Source organism: Actinia tenebrosa, unplaced genomic scaffold (assembly GCF_029948245.1).
Source record: "Actinia tenebrosa isolate PJP-AT-01 unplaced genomic scaffold, QUT_ActTen_1.0 PGA_scaffold12__29_contigs__length_12842862, whole genome shotgun sequence".
NCBI lineage: Eukaryota > Metazoa > Cnidaria > Anthozoa > Actiniaria > Actiniidae > Actinia > Actinia tenebrosa.
The window spans coordinates 6,161,990-6,183,203 of NW_028292572.1; the positions used below are offsets into that span (position 1 = coordinate 6,161,990).

At 37.1% G+C, this 21,214-nt stretch overlaps 1 protein-coding gene across 1 annotated transcript; it reads left to right on the forward strand.

Moving 5' to 3' along the window:
• The first annotated feature begins 2,752 nt into the window (after positions 1-2,752).
• On the forward strand, positions 2,753-17,864 carry LOC116299037 (endothelin-converting enzyme 1). Its single transcript, XM_089028094.1, has 17 exons — positions 2,753-3,595; positions 4,146-4,202; positions 4,997-5,113; positions 5,262-5,342; positions 6,687-6,814; positions 7,704-7,932; positions 9,067-9,165; positions 10,421-10,507; positions 10,583-10,686; positions 11,727-11,785; positions 12,599-12,653; positions 13,503-13,570; positions 14,703-14,830; positions 14,908-14,973; positions 15,841-15,939; positions 16,840-16,916; positions 17,267-17,864. The coding sequence occupies exons 1-17, from the start codon at positions 2,927-2,929 to the stop codon at positions 17,385-17,387; spliced, it is 2,244 nt and encodes a 747-aa protein (XP_088884220.1). The 5' UTR covers positions 2,753-2,926; the 3' UTR covers positions 17,388-17,864.
• The last annotated feature ends 3,350 nt before the right edge of the window (positions 17,865-21,214 follow it).

Genomic DNA, 21,214 nt, shown 5'->3' on the forward strand with positions numbered 1-21,214 from the left:
ACTAAAAGCTAAACTAAAACCTGTATAACAGGTTTTTGGAAGGCCAGTATGTGAAAAACTATTGTCAACCAATAGAGGTTTTTCGCCATCACGTGTCCACGCCCATAATACAGCTTGGGCTGCCGCTGGTTAGATGGCAGAACAATAAAATCCCTTTGCTCTTGGGAATTGACTTCTTTCTCATGTAAAACGATTGTATTGTTCACGCCATCTAACAAGGCTGCCGTCACGTGATGACGTGATGACGCATTCCCACAAGCGTACTCATAAAAGTTATCGCAACGGTGCACGGCCAGGTTAATCGGACTTCTGATTTGATTGGCTACGTCAATACTACTCAGTTGAGCTACAAACATTGCTAGATTGAGTGCTGGTCTTGCTTGTTGTCTTAGTATATCTCGGGGATCGAATCTTGTTCAAACCTTGATAAAGAGAACTCATCTTGTTCTGAGTTGCTGCTACGTGGATCATGGATATCGAGGACCAGAAACGAGGACCATAGATTATCGACCATCGCTTGCCTGCATTCATCATTCTTCCCATTATGACTACACTGATTCTTGCTGCTTTTCTGTAAGGGTGGTAGAGTGCTCTTCTCATCGAATAGTGTTGACTAAAACTATAGGCTGTTTGATCAAATTGTTTAAATTTATTTAGGCCGGAATTTTTTCTTTACCGGTAACAAACGTCTATCCTACCTGTTCAATAATGCCGCTTGTCACGGAACTTCATTTTTCTCAAATTCCATTCAATTCACCATTTTCCATACATCAGTTCACTGGTCAAACACAAAGCATTCAGTCGAGGTTGCAAGGTTCAAAATTGGATAATCCTTTGAAAGTACCTTGGCGCCTCGCTTGAGTGCTTTGTGGTTGACCAGTGAACCGATGTATGGAAAATGGTGAATAGTTCCTTCCCCCTGTAATGGCTACCATCACGTGATGGTGCAAAGCCTCTATAAAATGTTCTAAGTGACTTGCGTTTATCCCACGGCATAGAGTGAAGTTATTCAGTAAACCCGTGAAATAGATATTTGACTAACACACATTAGTAGACCCTAATTCCATATTGTTTTCTATTGTGTTTATTTGACTATAACACGTCGACTAGTATATCTTGTTTCACGGGATAAATGCCTTCACTCTATTAGATCATAACTGTAAGAAAATGGTATCCTTTTTCACATCACATGCGCCAGCTAATGTAGGAGAATACTTAAATGATCATAAGAAATAAGCCGGATATCGAATGATATGAAGAATGCTATAGTTATTGGACATTACTAGCACAACAAGGTGCAAGGAGTTGGATAGAAACCGAGAAGCTAGAAACTTCAAAAAGAATTTCAAAGATTATTAGCACTAGGATTAGGATTAGAACACGAGGATCGACCAGATACCAAAATAGCCATCAGCGCTCGATAACGTTAAGATGGCGTCAGAGGCGAGCTCTGTTTCCTTTTTTCAACTCTGTGTTACACATGATGTCGTCATGTATGCCATAATGGAAAAAACAGCATTAATATTTTCTCTTCAAAAAAACCTTAAATTCATGTAAAACAAATACCAATTTTAACAGACTTGGAGTTTGAAAACATTCTTCCAAATACTTAAAAAAAGGTTCTTACATTGCCTAATGAAAATACTATTTGGACACTTTGAACTTGACAGAAAAAGTCTTGTAACTGACTGAAGGCGCTGTTTTTTTTAACAGGTAGAAAATGCGACCCATGTGCTAGCCTCGTGCAACAACAAATTACCTCAGTGAAACAATTTATATCTATCTACCATTCATAAACTTTATATTTATCATTTTACATTTTAAAAAGAAAAGTAAAGTAAAGTTCATAAAAAATATTCTTTACAAATAGTTTGCTATGATGTGTTAAATCGAGAAATCTACGAAAGTCTTATAGCTGATCATTTTCCGTCTAGAATGAAAGGCAAAACAAAAGCCATTGTAGACGACAAGGGAAAGAAGAAGAAAAAAAACTGTACGATTCTCATAAAGGACTTTGGATCAAGTGGAATGCGTTGTCTGGTTGGTTTTCGTAACAGCACCGCAATCGTTACTGACAATTGTAGCAAAAATATTGATTAAAGTGCCTATCACCCTTCTGACAATATTCACAGTATTGATTCTACATAGGGTAAGATGTGGAATAACCGGAAATATTTCATAGTTTGAGTGCGGCTTCTTGAAATTATAAAGGTTTTTCCATGCCATATGCTCATGCTGTGACGTATGAGGAGTAATCATTTAATATACAAAACATTACTGGCACAGATAAATATAATTTGGAATGCGTCATTGTTTTTCCTATTGCTCTTATCGAAATTATTGCAAGTTAGTTTTCACATAGAAGCCGGTGTTTTGAATTACGAGGAACAACAAATAACCATAAATGCCTCCTCATACGTCACAACATTAGCATATGGCATGGAAAAACCTTCATAACATCAAGAAGCCGCACTCAAACTATGAAATATTTTCGGATCATTCCACATCTTACCCCATGTAGAATCAACACTGAGAGCATTGTCAGAAGGGTGATAGACACTTTCAAAGTTACGATGTATAATAATAATCAAAAACTTTACCATAAAGAAAATAAAGGAAAAGCAACCAAAACGTAGTGTAAGAGATTGGAACGCACCTGCAGGAATTCTCTATGTACGAAAAAAAATTATGACAAGAGATGAATGAAATTCGATAACATTAAAAAAGCTCTTTAAAAGATTTTTGACTTTCAAGTAGGGTACACGTTTGATTTACCGGTAACCATAAGACCGTAACTATAAAGAGTTTGATCAAACAACAACTTGATCGAACAGCCTATAGTTCTAGTGAACACTATTCCAGTGAGAAGAGCAGCTAGTATCCTAACAGACAAGCATCAGAAATCAGTGCAGTCGTGATAGGGAGAATGATGAATGCAGGCAAGCGATGGTCGTTAATCCATGGTCCTCGTTTCTTAGCAGTCTTACTGGTGATATCCATGATCCACGTAGCAGCAAGTCAGAACAAGATGAGTTCTCTTGATCAAGGTTTGAACAAGATTCGATCCCCGAGATATGCCAAGACAACAAGCAAGACCAGCACTCAACCTAGCAATGTTTGTAGCTCAACTGAGTGTATTGACGCAGCCAAAAAAATCAATAGTTCGATAAACCTTGCCGTGGACCCTTGCGATGACTTTTATGAGTACGCTTGTGGGAGATGGCCGACAAACAATATTCGGCCGCCCGGCTACCCGTTTTATTCTGCATATGCTATAGCCGAATTGAAAACGGAGAAATATAAGAAAAACAAATTAGAAAAGGGAAATCTAATAGTAAACGGAGCGAGTAATGAAGTACGGCAAATGCCATCAGATTTGTACAAATCGTGCATGAACGTAACGGCCATCGAAAATCTTGGTGACGCACCTCTGAGAGAACGTATTAGAGAACTTGGAGGTTGGGACATGAGCGGAGACTGGGACGAGAATACGTGGGATTTTAGCAACACCCTTCTCTTGATTCATAAAATGGAAATGAAAGGGCCGTTGTTTACTTTAGGATTCGTACCAGCTGGTATCAACAAAACAATCTGGGTATGTACCCCGATGCCGTGTTTAACAATAAAATGTCAAGCAACCTTTTACCAAAAGCAACATTTCAAAAATGTTATATTCTCGACTTTCACATTCCCATAATTCCTTGCGTTTTTGGGGGGTAACCAATCAAAAAACTGTCACAAATTGAAAGGTTTCTTAGTTAAATGTATACTATACCTGCTTTTATCTGTACAATACTGATTATCAGTTTATTCCAAGTTATTTTTGCGTGTACAGATCATCAAGAGTTTTGGTCTTAAAGAAAATGTATCGACTTACGAAAAAATGTTTAAAATTAACCTTAAACGTCTTCAAGCTTCTATCTTTTTCTGTTTTTTACTTCTTCATTTTATCTTTGGATAACAAACAAGGTATTTTCAACATTGTCTGATCAGCCTTCAGCAAAATAAGTGGGTTTTTACCCTCTGGTTACCCCCCAAAGACGCAAGGTATTATGGGGATGTGAAAGTAAAGAATATTTTTTCTTTTAACTATACAGTTAGTTTTAATGACTGATTGGTACGTACTTTTTGTTCTGTTCCTGCAGATACGTCAAGATGGGCCATCTCTAGTGAAAGAACAATATCTAAATCTATCATCAAAGGTGCAAAGTCCTATTTTTAATTCTTAATTAAATTCTGAGATTGGAGTAACTGTGAGTTTTGGTAAATTTAGTTCATTTAGTGACGTTTGTTTTGATTTTCTATCTGTAAATATAATAAATAGGACTACATGATTTAGTATAGTTTGATTCTTAATGATTGTAAAGATTGTAAAGCGCATTAGATCATATATTTTAATGATTTTTTGGCGCTATATAAGTAATAAAATTATTATTATTATTATTAAGACACATTAAGTATTATTCTTTTTCATGCGTACTAAGTAAGGCATGTTTATTTGTTTTCTACTTTCTAGTCTAATTCTGTTTATAATGGCATTTATCGCTCAAAAAGGGAAACCAACAGCCAAATTCAGCTCCTGTTGTTACATACCTTGTGTCAAATTCCAGTTTTCTATCTCTTCTCATTACGTGATCGTCATACCATTTCATTTTTTTCCCGGAAACCGTTTCAATCAGTAAACAACAGATTTATTAATATACCAACTGTCAAAGTCCATTTTTCTTGTACTCTGATTGGGCTCTAGGATATCACCTGAGCCTGAAGAAGTTTTACTTGTTTCCCCGGCAACGGCTCTCAGTGATAACAATACCGGAAGTGATTTCTTCGGAAATCAAAGTTCTTTTAACGTTTTTAAAATCTAATACTCAAAACGCCTCGAAGACATAAAAGTACTCGGCGCGTTTTTAACAGCTGTTCAGTGTTTTAGTGGAACCACGATGAAATACGAACCAGTGAGTTTTCGATCTGTTAACGGAATATTTTGTTTTCCTAGACAATGTTAGCGTACAGACAGCTGATCATTGATGTCGTGCTTGAGTTGGGTGGCAATCTCACCTCGACTGCCAGGAAAGCAGACGAGATCATTCATTTGGAAGCCCAGCTTGCAAACGTGAGTGAAGATGATTAGAATCATCATCACCATCATCATCATCATAATCATATTAAAAAATGGCATATATATATAATGGGTTTAAAAAAATCGGAACAAAAAAGCTTTTAATTGACTTTTAGTCTAACTTACTTTTTTCTCTTGTTAGGTATCTTCAACATTTGCAGAGCACCTAGCATCACTAAAAATCAACCGAACTCTTGAAAAGCTTCAAGTAGAAGTCCCTGAGGTGATTTGTGGCTCATTCCTTCATTCATAACACTTAAAATTTGCTTTTAAAAAATGTGTGCTCGTAACCACTGAAAAAGTACGTTTTGCCATAGTTAACTATGGTTTTGCTTATCGGTTGTGTTTCCAGCGTCGTGGTTATTTCAGTTCGGCTCATCGATTCATTATTAGCATATACCAACTTGTGTACTTCCTAAGAACGCGCGCTCATTGGTTAATTGGAGGTAAATATTGTACGATAGTCATCTATGAATCTCAGAATATTGAGTCGGCAACAAAATGGCATCTGCCGGCAATCGTTTTGCTACAATTTCCGATGAGGAAATTGAAAAAATGAAAGTAAATGCCATTCCTATCAATACTAAAAAGGCAATGAAGTATGGCCTAAAAGTTTTTCAAGGTTAGTAACTTTTAAAAAGTTATGTAAAATAAGAAAACAAGGATAAAATATATAAAAACAAAAAGTTTCTGTTTGTTTGCTTTTATTGAATTATTGTATATAAAAATAAGTTACTCTGTACACAAGTTGGTATATGCTAAAACAATTATTCGCCTCAGGCTCAGTGAATATATGGTGAATATTTACCTTGTCGCTTCGTGACTCGGTAAATAATCACAGACATTCACTTCGCCTTCGTCGAATAATTGCTAAATATAAGTTAGCTGTGACAAACTAGCTATCTAGCAAGTGAAGACGAGAACCAGTTTTTGGCTATCAGCTGAAAACGGAGACTGACTAGTGCTAGGGGAAAGCTGCAAAATGACTTGATGTTTCTTGCGCTAAAAAGATTGTATCCCCCAAAAAAGTTCTTTATTAGATCCCAGAGTCAAGAAGGTTTTTTTAGAATAAATGAAAATCAAAAAAAAGGGATTTAATTCGGCAAATGCAATGGCAGCCAATGGTTTGGTCGGACATTTTCACATGAACCAAACAACTTCAAAATGCATGACGTGACGGGATTTTTTTAATTTCACAAATATTTTCAATATTTTTAAAAATATGTTTTTGAAATCCGAGTTTTGGACGCAAGAAAGTAAAGCTTAACCGCCATGAAAAAACTCGAAAAATTGCCTATCTTGCTAAATTGTATGGGTAAAAGTTAGGGATCTGGGAACCAGTTTTAAAACGCAGATTTGCCAAGGTCACATGTATTGCAACCATTTTAATTTTAATGGTTTTGCTATAAAAATAATCAGCTGGAAAGCTTGTTTTTCTCTCTCGCTCTCGCCCAGTAAGAAAACCTCCAAAAGCCAGCAAACGCCTATTTTATTATCAAGTACATCTCTATCTAAACTACAAGTAAGGCTCATTTAACTATATACATATATTTTGTACTTTGTATAGCTGAACTGGACTGACTACATGAACAAGATGTTTGCTCCAGTTACGATTCCTAAGAGTGAAATCATTAACTTGTCTGAGCTGCCGTACCTAAAGAGGGCGATGAAAATAATACAGAAGACACAAAAGAGGTGCAGTGCAAATATTTCTGGATCTTCATTGTTTTTGTAGAAAACAGTGTTACCACATATATGTTATTTACCGGCCAGGAGGTCCGGATAGGGGAAAACTGTGCCCGAGTTCTTGAATATACGTTTTCAAGACCGAGGGCACAGTTTTTTCCTATCCGGACCGACTTATATAACTTTTTTTTTTCCCCGTATTTTTTTTACTTGTTTTGTAATCGTTTTGTTTTGTTGTTTAGCGGCAAACGGTACCGGACCGCGAGCGCGGGCAGATACTGACAAAATACCGGTCGCTCAAACAGCCAATCAGAACGCACGATTTGTATAGGAAATCGCACGATCTCGAGTACAATTTGGAAATTAATGGACACGAGTAATGTTTTCAAAGTTCTAGTAATTGCACGAGCCTTTAGGCGAGTGCAATTAAAGAACTTTCAAAACATTACGAGTGTCTATTAATTCCAAATTGTACGAGAAGATCGTGCGATTTTTTGTTTATAGTTCACTCAACAAAATTTCAGTAAAAAATGCGAAGCGACGCCGTTCATCTTTGTCTATTTGGCGGCCGATTAATAGTCCATCGCACAACTGAAATGCATAAAAAAGATTAGTTCTTACGGCTTTGAAATTTTGGTTATGTTTTTTAAGTGCAAAATGATAGAAAATAATTGTTTTGACATTGTTTTGGCCGTGTTGCCATAGCGACTTAATTCGGTACTCCTACGGAGTACAATTAACGCTATAATTGTACTCCTCTCCACCATTCAGAGTCGAGTAATTTTGTTGAGTGTACTATAAGTATAGGATACCGGACCGGAAAAAAATTAAGTAGTAGTTTAATTCGTCTGGATTTTTTTTCCCTTTTTTTTTTTTTTTTTTTTTTTTTTACTTTCAGAGTCGTGGCCAATTATATGGTATGGTACGTGATACGGGGAGAAATTGCGTGGCTTTCAAAGCCGTTCAGGGACGTGCAGCTTAAGTACGAGAACGAAACAAAGGGTACTAAATCTGAGCAAGAGCGATCTAGAAAGTGTGTTGACTCAACGTTTAAATCTTTCAATGATTTAATATCAGCTGCATATATCCAGGAGCATCATGATCAACTTAAAGGCCCAAAAATCATGGTAAGTTATTATGATTTAAATATATTACGCAGGACAATTTTAAACTCGAAGATATCGGGGAAGAGACTAGTGGGTTCCGTCCCAGAACTTACCTTTAACCAGCAGGGAGAAGGTGTGTCTCTATAGGGAAATGGCAGGAGCAGTGTGGTTTGCATTCGCGACGATACGTTCCAGCTCTATGATTTTCAAAATGAAGTAGAGTTTGAAGACGGATAGATGACGGATATAAAAAGTCAGAGCAATTATATATCAACGATTTTCTGCGGTCTTGATTTCGCAATCAACACGCATTATTCTACTGATACCTTAGAGAAAATGAATCCTTTCGTGACGATACTTCTACCACTAATATTACTAATACTAAGGTGTTGCTTTAGCATTTGATGAATGCATTTTTGACTAATTTGGCAAAAGAATTAACCAGTTGTAGAATCTGAACCGAACTCGAAATTACTCAACAAGTATTCCAAAAAGTATCTGTAAATCTCTTAAAGGATTTAGAAAAAGATATCACTAAAATGTATGAAATACTCTCTTTTGAGTAAAATTGATTTTTCAATTTCGAAAATATAATATCAATTTTAACTCTTTATTCAAAAGATGTTATATATATATACATGACAGTATTGACAGTCATTAAATGAAACAAACAATAAATAAAGCGATTTTTCTGTTTTGCATATCATTAAATATACTGAATAAATTAGATATATGTATAAATGTATACTACAACGTTTCTGCAATCGAGTGTATATATATATATATATATATATATCGCAATGCATTCTGGGATACTAGTGGATCCGCCTAATGCCAAGAAGAAGATAAAACGAGCTAGACAGACCAGAGATCTCACAATGACCATTATAATAATACATATTATCCTGTATATGTTTCCAGTAGCTAATTTTAGAATTGGTTTTGAAACGACTCTAAGATATTTGTTGTTTTTATAATAATAATGATGATTTTATATAGCGCCTTTTCCTAAAGTCCAAAAGCGCTTTACAAATATATTACAGTTGTCTATAAATATTTTTACTTTTTATTTTATTTTTATATTTTACTATTTTATTTTGTACCTATATTAACTGACTCGTTTTTAGCCCTAATTATAATATTTCATGTATAAAGGCAAACGAAATAGCGAACGAAGCGATTGAAGCGTTGAAACAAAACGTCAACTCCCTGACCTGGTTGGACGGTACTACTCGAAGTGGAGTATTTCAAAAGGTAGGTTGACAATAAATTAAAGTGCATATCAAGAAAAAAAGCTTTTAAAAAATCACTTATATATGAACAGTGTAGTAGTATGGTTGCAGTATTTTTGTATGTGGTCTTCTCTCTTCAGAGATATAAACATTTGAAATATGTGTTACACAAAGCAGTGTTACACAAAACAGTTTAATATACAGTCAATTCAAAAAATGTTGTCGTCGACCAACTCTAGCCTACGCGACTGGACCGAAAGGAACTCTGGGTAGTAATCATTGAAGCCGTTGTTGACTCCACAATTTTATCTGACTAGTTATGCCTGGTTTACAGCACCAACCTTCGTAGGCGAGCGGGAAGTGTTGAAGGAGACGTTTTTTTAATGCCTTCATATTTTCGGAATTGTGAACTGAATCATAACTACTTTGTTTTTCTTTCCCTAACCCCAAAGACATGCATTTGATGGATTGTTTCTCGCCATTATTATCTTATTACTAGCGGGAACAATTAATTCAGAACGAATATTTAACCGCTTCAGTGGTTTTTAACCATATTCCTTTCGGTCCAGTCGCGTAGGCTTGAGCCGGTCGACTACAACATTTTTTGAATTGACTCTATGTTTTTGCAGCGAAGTGACATTTCATTTATAAGGATGAGTTGCAAAACGAAAACAAAAACAAAATTATACTTTCCACAACAACATTTTTGTATAATAAATTAGTCTTGAATTTACGTCAGCTCATTTGCATATTGCCCTCTATGATGGCAGCAGCGCGCCTCTGTAACCTGTCTAGGTACTCTTTCCTAGTGTTCCTGCATCCATCCCAAACGCAAGAGCAATAATCAAAAAGTGGAAGTACCATAGAGTTATACAAAGTGATACGTGCATCAATTGATGACGATGTTTTAGAACTGAAATATATTTCCCATCTACAACTCGCCATGTTGTTGATGTCTCGTCCTCTTTGCTGTCTTTGTTAGTTAGCCGTGCCCTTCTTAGATTAGTCCATAGGTTGCCTCAGGATTTGATCTGGGAGATATCCGTGCCCGGGCATAGATCAGCCCAGAGGTTGTTTCAGGATTTGATCTGTGAGTTAGCCGTGCCCTGACTTAGATCAGTTTATAGGTTGTGTTGAGAGTTAGTTAGTCTTCCCTTGACCTAGATCAGCCCATTATATTGTATCAGGGCTCAATCTGTAAATTAACTATAACCTTTTAGCTTAGAGGTTGTTCCAGGGTCCTTTTCTTCTTTTTCTTCTGTTTTGCCATTTAACAGCTTGCTGGCTTGAGTAAAAATGTCGGCTATCCGGATTACATGTTGGACAGTGCAAAAATGGCCACATTATTGGAAAAGTACAAAGGCGTAAGTACAAATTTGTGTTCTTATAACGTATTATCGATCAAAGCCCAAGTAGAGACGTCACCTTCTATTTTCCAGTTGAACCTTCAAACTGACGCATATTTCAAAAACAAGGCGTCCATCTCAAAGCAGTTAAAGCAGCATCTGTTAAAAACCATCAGAAAGCCAAAAGAGGATGCAATGTAAGTACTGAAGATATAGATAACGCGTGCATGTGCTGTGTGCAGTTATAAAGCATGTGGGGTTGGTAGGACACTGGAGAAGTGTTAGGAGAAGCACGACTTATAGCAGAGTGCTTCTCGACACTTTTCAAGTGTTCTGCCAATCCCCAAGTGCTTTATAACTCCACACAGCACAGCAAGCAAGTTTTTTTAATTTCTTTTCTAAAATACAAATTACAATAACCGTTATTTTAGACAGCAATGACGCAACTAAAAATGCGTGCGCGGGCTGTGTTCTTTCATAAAGCGCGCGCTCCCAACCAACCAGAACGCGAGATTTATAACAGTTATTTCATAAAAGAGTTTACTACAACATTAATTTCATTGCTGGGGAGAGGCTGTGCTAGCAACTGAGAGTCTATTTTTATTTTGTACTAATTGAGGGAAGGGGTAGCCCTGCCAATGTAGGGCGTCATATTGGTTGCGCATGCGCGGTGTAACTAAATCGTGCGGTCAAAATATTCCTCATGATTTACAATACTAACGTTTAAAAAAATGATTCTTAAATATTTATTCAAGTAAGTGCATAATTCTTGGGTTGTTTGATCAATATCAACAGATTCTATACAATACAATATACTTTATTAGATTCCCCAAGGAGATCTTTATACCTACAATTTCCAACGTTCCAAAGTATCGAAAATTACAATTTGAATTTAATTGGGTGGCATAGTGGTTTACTGCTCGGCTCTTGCCGCTGTGGTCCGGGTTCGAGTGGATCATATGTGAATTGAGTTTGTTTGATGTGTTGTTCTCTCCTATGCTACGAGGGTTTTCTCCGGGTTCTCTGGTTTCTTCCCTCCGTAAAAATCAACATGTGAGTTGAGTGTTGTATGTTGTAAATATAGAATGTTGTGGTGGAAGGAAGCTCACGGAAGAGCCCCGTGTATATGGCAGAAGATGATGGTAAAAAATATTTTATGAACTATAACTGCTACTGTATAAGTCAATATCTAATGCTTAATAATACAGAGATTTACTTTGCTTTTGTTTTATTTCAGATGGTTAATTTCTCCTCTCAGAGCAAATGCCATTTACAATGTATTAAAACATAGAATGAGTAAGTAACATCACACGTATTTCGGAATGTTTCCATGTAATAAGTGTAGTAACAAATTGCTAATAGCACAGCTGTCAACAAAAAAAAAAAACAACAACAACAGCGAACTGACAACTGAGAATTTTGATTTTTTTTTATTTATTTTATTTGTGATAGTTTAAAGTGCAGCTAGCCCCAGATAAAATAGTTTTAACTTTAAAAAGCTTACGGAAAGGAATAAAAGTATTTAATGAAAAATTATATTAGCATAAAAAATCTTCCTTTTTTTTAATATATTTTAACTAACACATTTGGTTTTGTCGTTCAGGGCTTCGCAAAGTTGACTAGTTTAGTAATCTAATAAAAATGTCGGCTATGGAAAAAAACTTTGTCGAAGAATTTTTCAAGAACAAAACTAGCCCCCGGGGTGGCTGGTTGTGTGTTGTGTACATGTGACGAAGATGATTTTTAAGTGGGAGTGCAGTAAGGTTGAAAACTCGTGCAAAGTAAACGATGTAGCGCATTTCGATTTGATTTTTTCACTTCATATTATGATTTTCATCGTGGGGGCCATTATTTTCTTCTCAAATAAAAGTTAAGCGATTAGTGAAGATTTTCCTGCTTTCAGTTATTTTCACCTCACAATTTTGTCTAAATTGGGCTCCCCGTGCTTATTGGGAGCTTATTAAACATAGATTTTCCTAACAACTGACAGAAGGCCTAAAACTTGAAAACAGCTGGCATGTGGACCCTTCCCCATGCAGACTCTACTCATAATTAATATTGGAATATCTACTGATTCTATTCTTTTTTTTTTTTTTTTTTTGATTAAAGCCTTCCCAATAGCCATGCTTGAGCCACCAATCTTATTTCCTAGTAAATTCTTAAGGTAAAATAAAATAACAAGTTTATTTCATTTCTAAATGTTGTTTTGGTATATCGTGGCGTTCAAGCAGGGTTGGTTTTCTGGTTTTTATGGATTCCAGCACTTTACACACATACTCACACACACTCGCATTCACACTCACACTCACACTCACACTCACACTCACACTCACACTCACACTCACACTCACACTCACACTCACACTCACACTCACACTCGCACTCGCACTCGCACTCGCACTCGCACTCGCACTCTCACTCACACTCACACTCACACTCACACTCACTCACTCACTCACACACTCACTCACACACTCACTCACCACTCACTCACACACTCACTCACACACTCACTCACACACTCACTCACACACTCACTCACACACTCACTCACACTCACACACTCACTCACACACTCACTCACACACTCACTCACACACTCACTCACACACTCACTCACACACTCACTCACACACTCACTCACACACTCACTCACACACTCACTCACACACTCACTCACACACTCACTCACACACTCACTCACACACTCACTCACACACTCACTCACACACTCACTCACACACTCACTCACACACTCACTCACACACTCACACACGAGAAAACTTTTCTCCAAGTACTTTGAGTTTTTCCTTCAATTCGAAAAACACATAATAACCGAACTAGAAAACTAGGACGGTCACTTTATTGCCACAAGGGTAAACAATCCCTTGTCGCCACGTTTCGAAAAACTTGGAGAAGACGTCGGATCTTACTTAACACTACTGTGGAGTATAACTTTGCAGTTTTACTTTGATTTTGAAATAAAAATAATTTTTGATATATTTGATTGCAGATCTTATAATTTGGGAAAATTTGGTTTCGTTGCGGGTCACGAGTTGATGCATGGTTATGGAACTTTCGGTAAGTCAGTAAGGCCCGTCCACACGTCTCCGGAAATTTTTGTATCCGTATCCGGAAATTTTCGAAAACGGTCTCCAGAGTGAAAATTTTCGAATACGCTCCGAATACGGATACGTGTGGACGGTCGTATCCGCAAATTTCCGGATACGGTGACGTAAACACGATTTTGCGCATGCTCAATAAGAAAAACTATCCGTCAAAGGGACTAGGGCACTAGCGTGCATCAGGGCGGATCAAGAAATTTCCGGATACGTGTGGACAGTGAAAACGATTCGATAACGATTCGAATACGCTGCGTGAGGACGCGAACATTTTCGTATCCGCAAAAAAAAGTTTGCGGATACAAAATTTTCCGGATACGTGTGGACGGGGCCTAAGTGAAAAAAATAGCACACATGCAGGTTTTCACTTGAGATAGTTCTTGCACGTTTGTAAGTCGTTACATGCACACACGCATAGTCATAGTCGTAGTCGGGTACTATTGGAGGAGCTGAACTGGTTGTCTAAAAATAGTGTTCTTGCCTCGCGAGATGCCATTACGAATTTTTAAGTGCTCGAAAGGTTTAGTACTAGATTTACATCTGTCAGAAGGATTCATATTGAAGCTAATAAACAACTACAAGTGAGATGAACGCGTTACAAATACCCATGTGTCTTTCAGCTGTAGGACATAGCTAGACCATTTATATACACCGATTTCGAAAATCGTTGTCGCACCAAGAGCCTCAAGTAACAAGCCAAGGCTCCAGAGAACGTCGGTACTTTTAATTATAATTGATTTATTCATGGTTCATGCAAGTGGCTATAGCTCTACACTAATTGTCATCTCAAACAGCCTTGCTTGGAGCAATTTGTGAAGTCAATAAATGAAAATGCACCATAAATAAACTAATTACAGCTAAAAGTACCGGTGTTCTCTGCGGTCTTGGCTTACTGCTGAGGCTTTCGGTGCGACAACGATTTTCGAAATAGGTGCATATGTATAAAGGAATTACTCTGTTGGATTTGCCAGATAGTTTGAAACTTGTTTTGAATTAGCTTGTAATTGTTTTTTTTTTTTTTTTTTTTCCATATTGAAAATATGAAAATATTTGAACATTATAGATAATGATATGTTTGCTTTCACATGCAGGTAGATTGTATGACAAGAATGGAAGAAAGACTAACTGGTGGACAAATAGTTCGCTTCTAGAATTCAGTAACAGACTAAAATGCTACGAAAAACAGTACTCCAACTACAAAGTATTAGGAAAATGGCCTGTAAGCATTAGTAGAAGAACAAAGGAGCTCTGCTTTAACAGTAACCATGGTACTAACGATTGCCTGTTATTATTCAGATCAATGGAAAAATTACAGCTGAAGAGAATATTGCAGACAGCGGTGGTTTAAAAATAGCACTCAAGGTACTACAAATTTAGCCATATTTTATTGAAGACAGAATCAGGTGGTGAGATTAACAAATAGACATCAGTTTTGTAAGTTTCTGTCCTCTTATTAACGATAAATTGCGTCATCACATTGTCAAAGTAATGGTCTGGATCCACGAGGCGTAGCCGAGTAGATCCGCATCATATACTACTTTGACAATGTGATGACGAAATTTATCATCAATAAGAGGACAGACACTTAAAAAACTGATGTCTATTTGTTTTTTTACAACAACAAAAAACGACAAAAACCTCTCATTTTTAGCGATCAAATCGAGCAACCAACGGAAAGAGAGCGTACTCGTTGACGTCATCTTTATCTGTCTGTCCACTTATTGATGATAAAACAATAACTAATCAGCGCAATAGAAATTTGTAAGTTATCGTAAAACAGGCCACTGAGAGCGGTTTCAGGAACCTGTAAGGAAGAAAATTCAGGGGTTTTTTGCATGCATAGGTTTACTGGTAAAATATGCATTCATCCGAAGCTATATAGGGCAAAATTTGAAAAATCCTTTGAAACCAACTTGCAGCCTCTGTTGAATGCTTTGTATTTGACCAATGCTGTGTATGGAAAATAATCAACATCTACTCTCCAACCCAGTTTCTTGCGCAAGTTGCGATCCAAAGACTTCATGTTATGTATTTGAGGCCGTGACTGCATAGAATAAATAAATAAATAAATTTTTTTTTGCCTTATCAGTAAGCGTGTGAGGGAGGTCCATGAAAAATCTTGTTTTGCACCAACTTTGAAGCAGAACTTTGAAGAAAACCTTTACCCCTTTAGTGGTATTTTCCCACATCTTTGTTCATACATGTTTGTAATCAGTAGTTATTTCTTAGGCGTATTACAACTGGGCACGTCGATATCCCAGTGAAACATGGCAGCTACAAGGCCTAACTTACACCAATGAACAGTTGTTCTACGTTGGACTTGCTCAGGTTAGGGCTGACGAGGTTATCTTTTGTTACCCTTTGTTTCCTGATTCCTCTTATCTTTATCATTGTTTTCTTTTTACTTTTTTAACTTGAACTAAACATTTAAATTTGCCTTCACTTTACTTTCGATTGTAATTATATTAGTATTCAAAAGAAAGTCAACGATTTGATTACTCGTTATGTAATATACAGTCAATTCAAAAAACGTTGTCGTCGACCGGCTCAAGCCTACGCGACTGGACCGAAAGGAATATGGGTAAAAATCACTGAAGCGGTTTAAATATTCGTTCTGAATAAATTGTGCCCGCTAGTAATAAGATATAAAAGGCAAGAAACAATCCATCAAATGTATGTCTTTGGGGTTAAGGAAACAAAAACAAAGTACTTATGATTCAGTTCACAATTTCGAATATATGAAGGCATTTAAAAAACGTCTCCTTCAACACTTCCCGCTCGCTTACGAAGGTTCGTGCTGTAAACAAGGCGTAACTAGTCAGATAAAATTATGGAGTCAACTCGGCTTCAATGATTACTACCCAGAGTTCCTTTCGGTCCAGTCGCGTAGGCTTGAGTTGGTCGACGACAACATTTTTTGAATTGACTGTATACTATATGAGTGGCCGTGTTGTATCAGATATACAACCACGAGCCGAAGGCGAGTGATTGTATATCTGATACAACACGGCCACTCATATTGTATATTACTTATGAAACGTCTAGGTGTATACATTCATGTTCTACTATAATTTTAAAGATAAAATTGAATTTGGCTAAGAAAATTGGAGTTAAAGTTTATGCAAATCAGGACGGTTTTGTATCAGATATACAACAACCTCCACGGACAATGATTTCTATTGTGTTTCTCTCATTAATTATTCATGAGTTTTATAATGCTATACACAGGGCTTTTGTCATTCTGCTACCGATAAACAGCGATATGATAAAACTGTTGGTTCCACTTATACAGATCACAAATTCAGGTTAGTGCATTGTTGATTATCGCGATTCACTAAATAGTCTCTTATATTTTTGAGACGACAATATTTCGTGGTATTGTCGTTTCAAAATTAAGGTTTCTGATTGGCTAACGCGCGACGAAAAGGAAAGCTTGAGCGCGCGCGCGTCAAATTTTTACGCTTGTTGTTTGCGCGATAACGCGTGCTCGTAAGGAGAATTTCGCAGTTAATCAAAGTTATTCGGTCAGTTTTCCCTTCTTTTTTTGTGTTTAATTCTTATGAATTGCGATACAAAACTAATTAGTTTATAGAATACACTGTTGACAATAGGGATCGAGCGACTTATCATATTGACCATTTCTTCATTCTAACAGGATTATTGGTTCTCTGGTAAATTCATGCGAGTTCGCCAATGCATTTAGGTGCAAAAAGTACAGCCCAATGAATCCAATCAACAAATGTTATCTGTGGAGTAAAGAGGGACTGTTGTCGTAACAGAACGGTCATGTCGCAAATAACAGCTGCTAACCGCTATACCAAGAGAATATGAACTAAGAGAAGGAATCCTACTTATATAGCCTTGTAACCATCATGTGCAAAGTTTGATGCTATTTTTAGCTTGGAGATATTTTGAGCGAAGAACCTGATTGGTTGATTTCTTGAAGGTAGGCAGCTTCCAGTCTTGCAGTAAACAAAAGCCTGTGTTTTTGTCGTGGACGTAGCGAAATATGGCGCTTTTTCGTGTCCTAAAACGAGGCATTAAAGGAAAGCATGATTATCGCGCGGGTATGGTAACGAGTTAAAAATAGCATCAATGATTCTAAAAATAGCATCAAAGTGTGCACATGATGGGGCACGGGGATTCCTTCTCTTAGTTCATTTTCTCTTGGTTATACTAACTAGCAATCACCGAATAAGTTTGGCATTAACAAAATAGTTCATAAGTATTGAATAAAGTTCGTGTTCAACATGTCTAGGGTCTTGTTTTAATTAGCCTACATTTACATTCATTCTTGGTAATTATAGGGCGACCTGTACATTATTTCATTCGGTGCGTTCGTAATACATTCAAGGCCAAAATAATAATAATAATAATAAATAATAATAATAAATAATGATGATAATAATAATAATAATAATAATAATAATAGTAAATAATAACAATAGGGCCACGCCTTTCTGTATTTTCGAGGGCTGTATATTGAATAATTCGAAGGTTGATACGTCCGTAGTAGCTAATGCCAGTTTATATTTTTTCGTTATTTTGAACACGTCAGCTCGTTTCAGTAGCTTGCGGTTTCTTGTTCCCCTTGCTTGTCTTTCGAATTTGCCGTTATTTTGGGAGTGCTTTCCAAATTCAGCCTCACCGGCATAGCTCTAGGGGTCAATGGGACACACAAACCGCCTCACCACATTAAGGTGGTGATACCGATCGAGACGGAAGAATAGAGATGGGTTGGAGGGAAATCGCAGTCATAGCTACCGACTTGAACTGGCATCAGGTTGAAAAATACATTGTCAGGGGCGGGGAAAGCTAAAAATCTTTGGGGGGGGGAGGGGGGAGCACTGCAAAAATATTTGGGGGGCACTGAATATTATATTTAACGCTATGTGATAATGACAATGCTTTGTTTGATTGAAGACGCATGCGCCGTAAAACAATGACTAATTCCATTGTTTTCTTTTGTGCCCATTTGACTATTACACGTTGACTAGTATTTTTTATTTCTCGGGTTAAATGGTTGTATCGTCGTGTACGGGAATTGTCAGGGGAATTCTATTCAAATTCAAATTTCGAGTAGCCGTAGCCGGCTAGTAATCGTACCCTACGATAGCATAAATTAAACTATAATAAATATTTATGTGCACATGCTGATGATACATCGTTTAAATATGACTAAAAAATGAGACCACCCAACCGAATTCACTTCGTGGTCTAGGGGTTAGGTTTAGGGTTAGGTTTAGGGTTTGCATTGTAGTAGTTCCTTGGTGCCGAAGGTACCGAGTTCGATTCTTGGTGTCTTCACTTATTTTCTTTTCTAAGTGAGAACCAAAATTTCTCTTGTGTGTTCGGAAACTTATGACGTACTTCATTAATCCATACACGACGATAGTACCGGTTAAATGCCTTCACTCTATTGTTTTCTTTTGTTTAATTAGTGCTATTTACTACTGAATAGTGATAACTATTCACAGCGGTCTTTCCCAATACGACATATAAGTAACACCCACGATGAATACATTACCACTTTGAGCAAGAAGTTGCTCAGTGATCATGTCTCACGCCGCGAGGAATCAAGTGGAAGAGCCCCAGTTCAAGATCACTAGAATGGTACCTTCTGTCCTTTAACAGGCAAATATTCGTGTGATTTGTAAAATAGTTTGTTTTACGGCAATTTTGTTCAGTTCCTGACTCTGTCGAGCATCAAACAGGGGTTTATTTCACGCTTTACATTTGTCCTAAGATTCATTATTCCCCGAATATTTTGAGTATTTGTGGCTCCAGAGCAGAGTTATTTCACGGCCATTGGCTTTCCTGACTCTGACGAGCGTTGAGTAGGGATTTAATTCGAACAAAACACGTCACCCTGACTGTATATTGTGTAATGCGGCTCCACAGCAGAGTTGTTTTACAGTAATTGGCTTTCCTGACTCTGTCGAGCGGTTATAGCAGGGATTTCAATTTTTAAAAAACCTCGTCCGACCCTGACTATATGTTATATGCAGGTGGTTCCAGAGCAGAAGTGGTGTGCGCGTTAAACTACTATTGTTTCTTGACTCTGTACATGTCAAGCATTTTTTAAGTATACTGCTTACTGACTCTCTATTTTGCTTATTAATAAGCGTAGCTTCCGAGCAGTTTATAAGAAATAATTACGTTTGCTACGGTATGTTGTTTTATTCAAGTATTGCACCATTTGTTCCCTCATCTCTGGAAACGCACGTGCGTTCCATTCAGTTGTGCGCTGTATGCCTGGCTCACTTCTTTTTCAGTCTTATCACCTTTTGTTTTGTTTTGGGCATGTTATATCCCTCGTCTATTTAAAGCGTTTGATTAGCATTTGAGTGTAGACTTTGAATTTCAAAGTAGCGGATTCAGGATACCAAAAGGGTGGATTCCGGATTCCATAATAAACTGGATTCCGGATTCCAAGGCCTGGATTCCGGACTCCAAAGCCTAAAATTTCGTGGATTCTGGATACCGGATTCCCTTACATGATCATTTGCTCCAGCGATATATATACATACCTACCTATCTTGCCTGTACTCCGTCTTCCCTGGTCGCCGTTTCAGTACCCTACCCTCCCTCCCTGTTATTAGAATTTTAGGCTTTTGTATCTTTATCTGAAGGTGGACGCTAGACCTCCACAACCGCTTAAAGGAGTATAGGTAAGACCACTGTTAAATAGATCACTATTGCACACATTTAGTATTTGTACTCTATATTCTTAAGGTAGAGTGCAAAAAAAATGTATCCGTGAAACACTAATTACTAAATAGTACAAAATAGTGCTAATTAAACAATAGAAAACAATGGAATTTGCATGACATTGTGCTATTTAGTATTACTAAAGTTTCACGGATTTACTGTGGTCACTCTATTTTTGCTTTAAAACTAGTACAGCTAAAAATGAGGTACACAAAAAGTATTTAAGCTTTCATTGCATTTTAAGAATAATAAAATGATGAAAATAAATTTCTTGAACGCATGTATTTTGACCTTCAGATTCAACTTCTAGCTTACTCGTAAATGAACATTTTCTTTTAGCAAATGACCAATTGCAACTATTGCAACTATTTCATCAATTGCCCTATTTCACTATGACGTCACATCAAAGCAATCTATTATTTAAACGCAAAGGATCATGGTCGTCGGAGGGGGTCAAATCAACGCAAATTCACCGAAAATTGTTCTAAAACCCGTATCAATCCACGAAGAGAAGTAGAATAGCCAGCAAACGCTCAGAATATTGTTTAGTACATAGTGACACATATTATATCTGAAAACCAGGCCATTTTAGATTAAAAACTGTTTCGCTAGGAGCAAATTTTGTTGAATTTTCTATTGGATTTGGCGATTCTATCCCCCACATAAACAAGCAGTGACGTCATAGTGAAATAGGGCAATTTACAAATATAGGTTTAGTTATGAAGAGTCAAGTACTCCTGAGAGAAGTCTTGAGCAAAGATTAGCCTGTCTTGCCGATTTAGCGCTGACTTTTCTAGCCGAGCGTATTTCTATCTAGTTAGCACATGCCACGTAAGTGAAGACAGGTTGTCTAAGACGTATGTGAAAATCCGAATTCCTGTTTGACGGACTG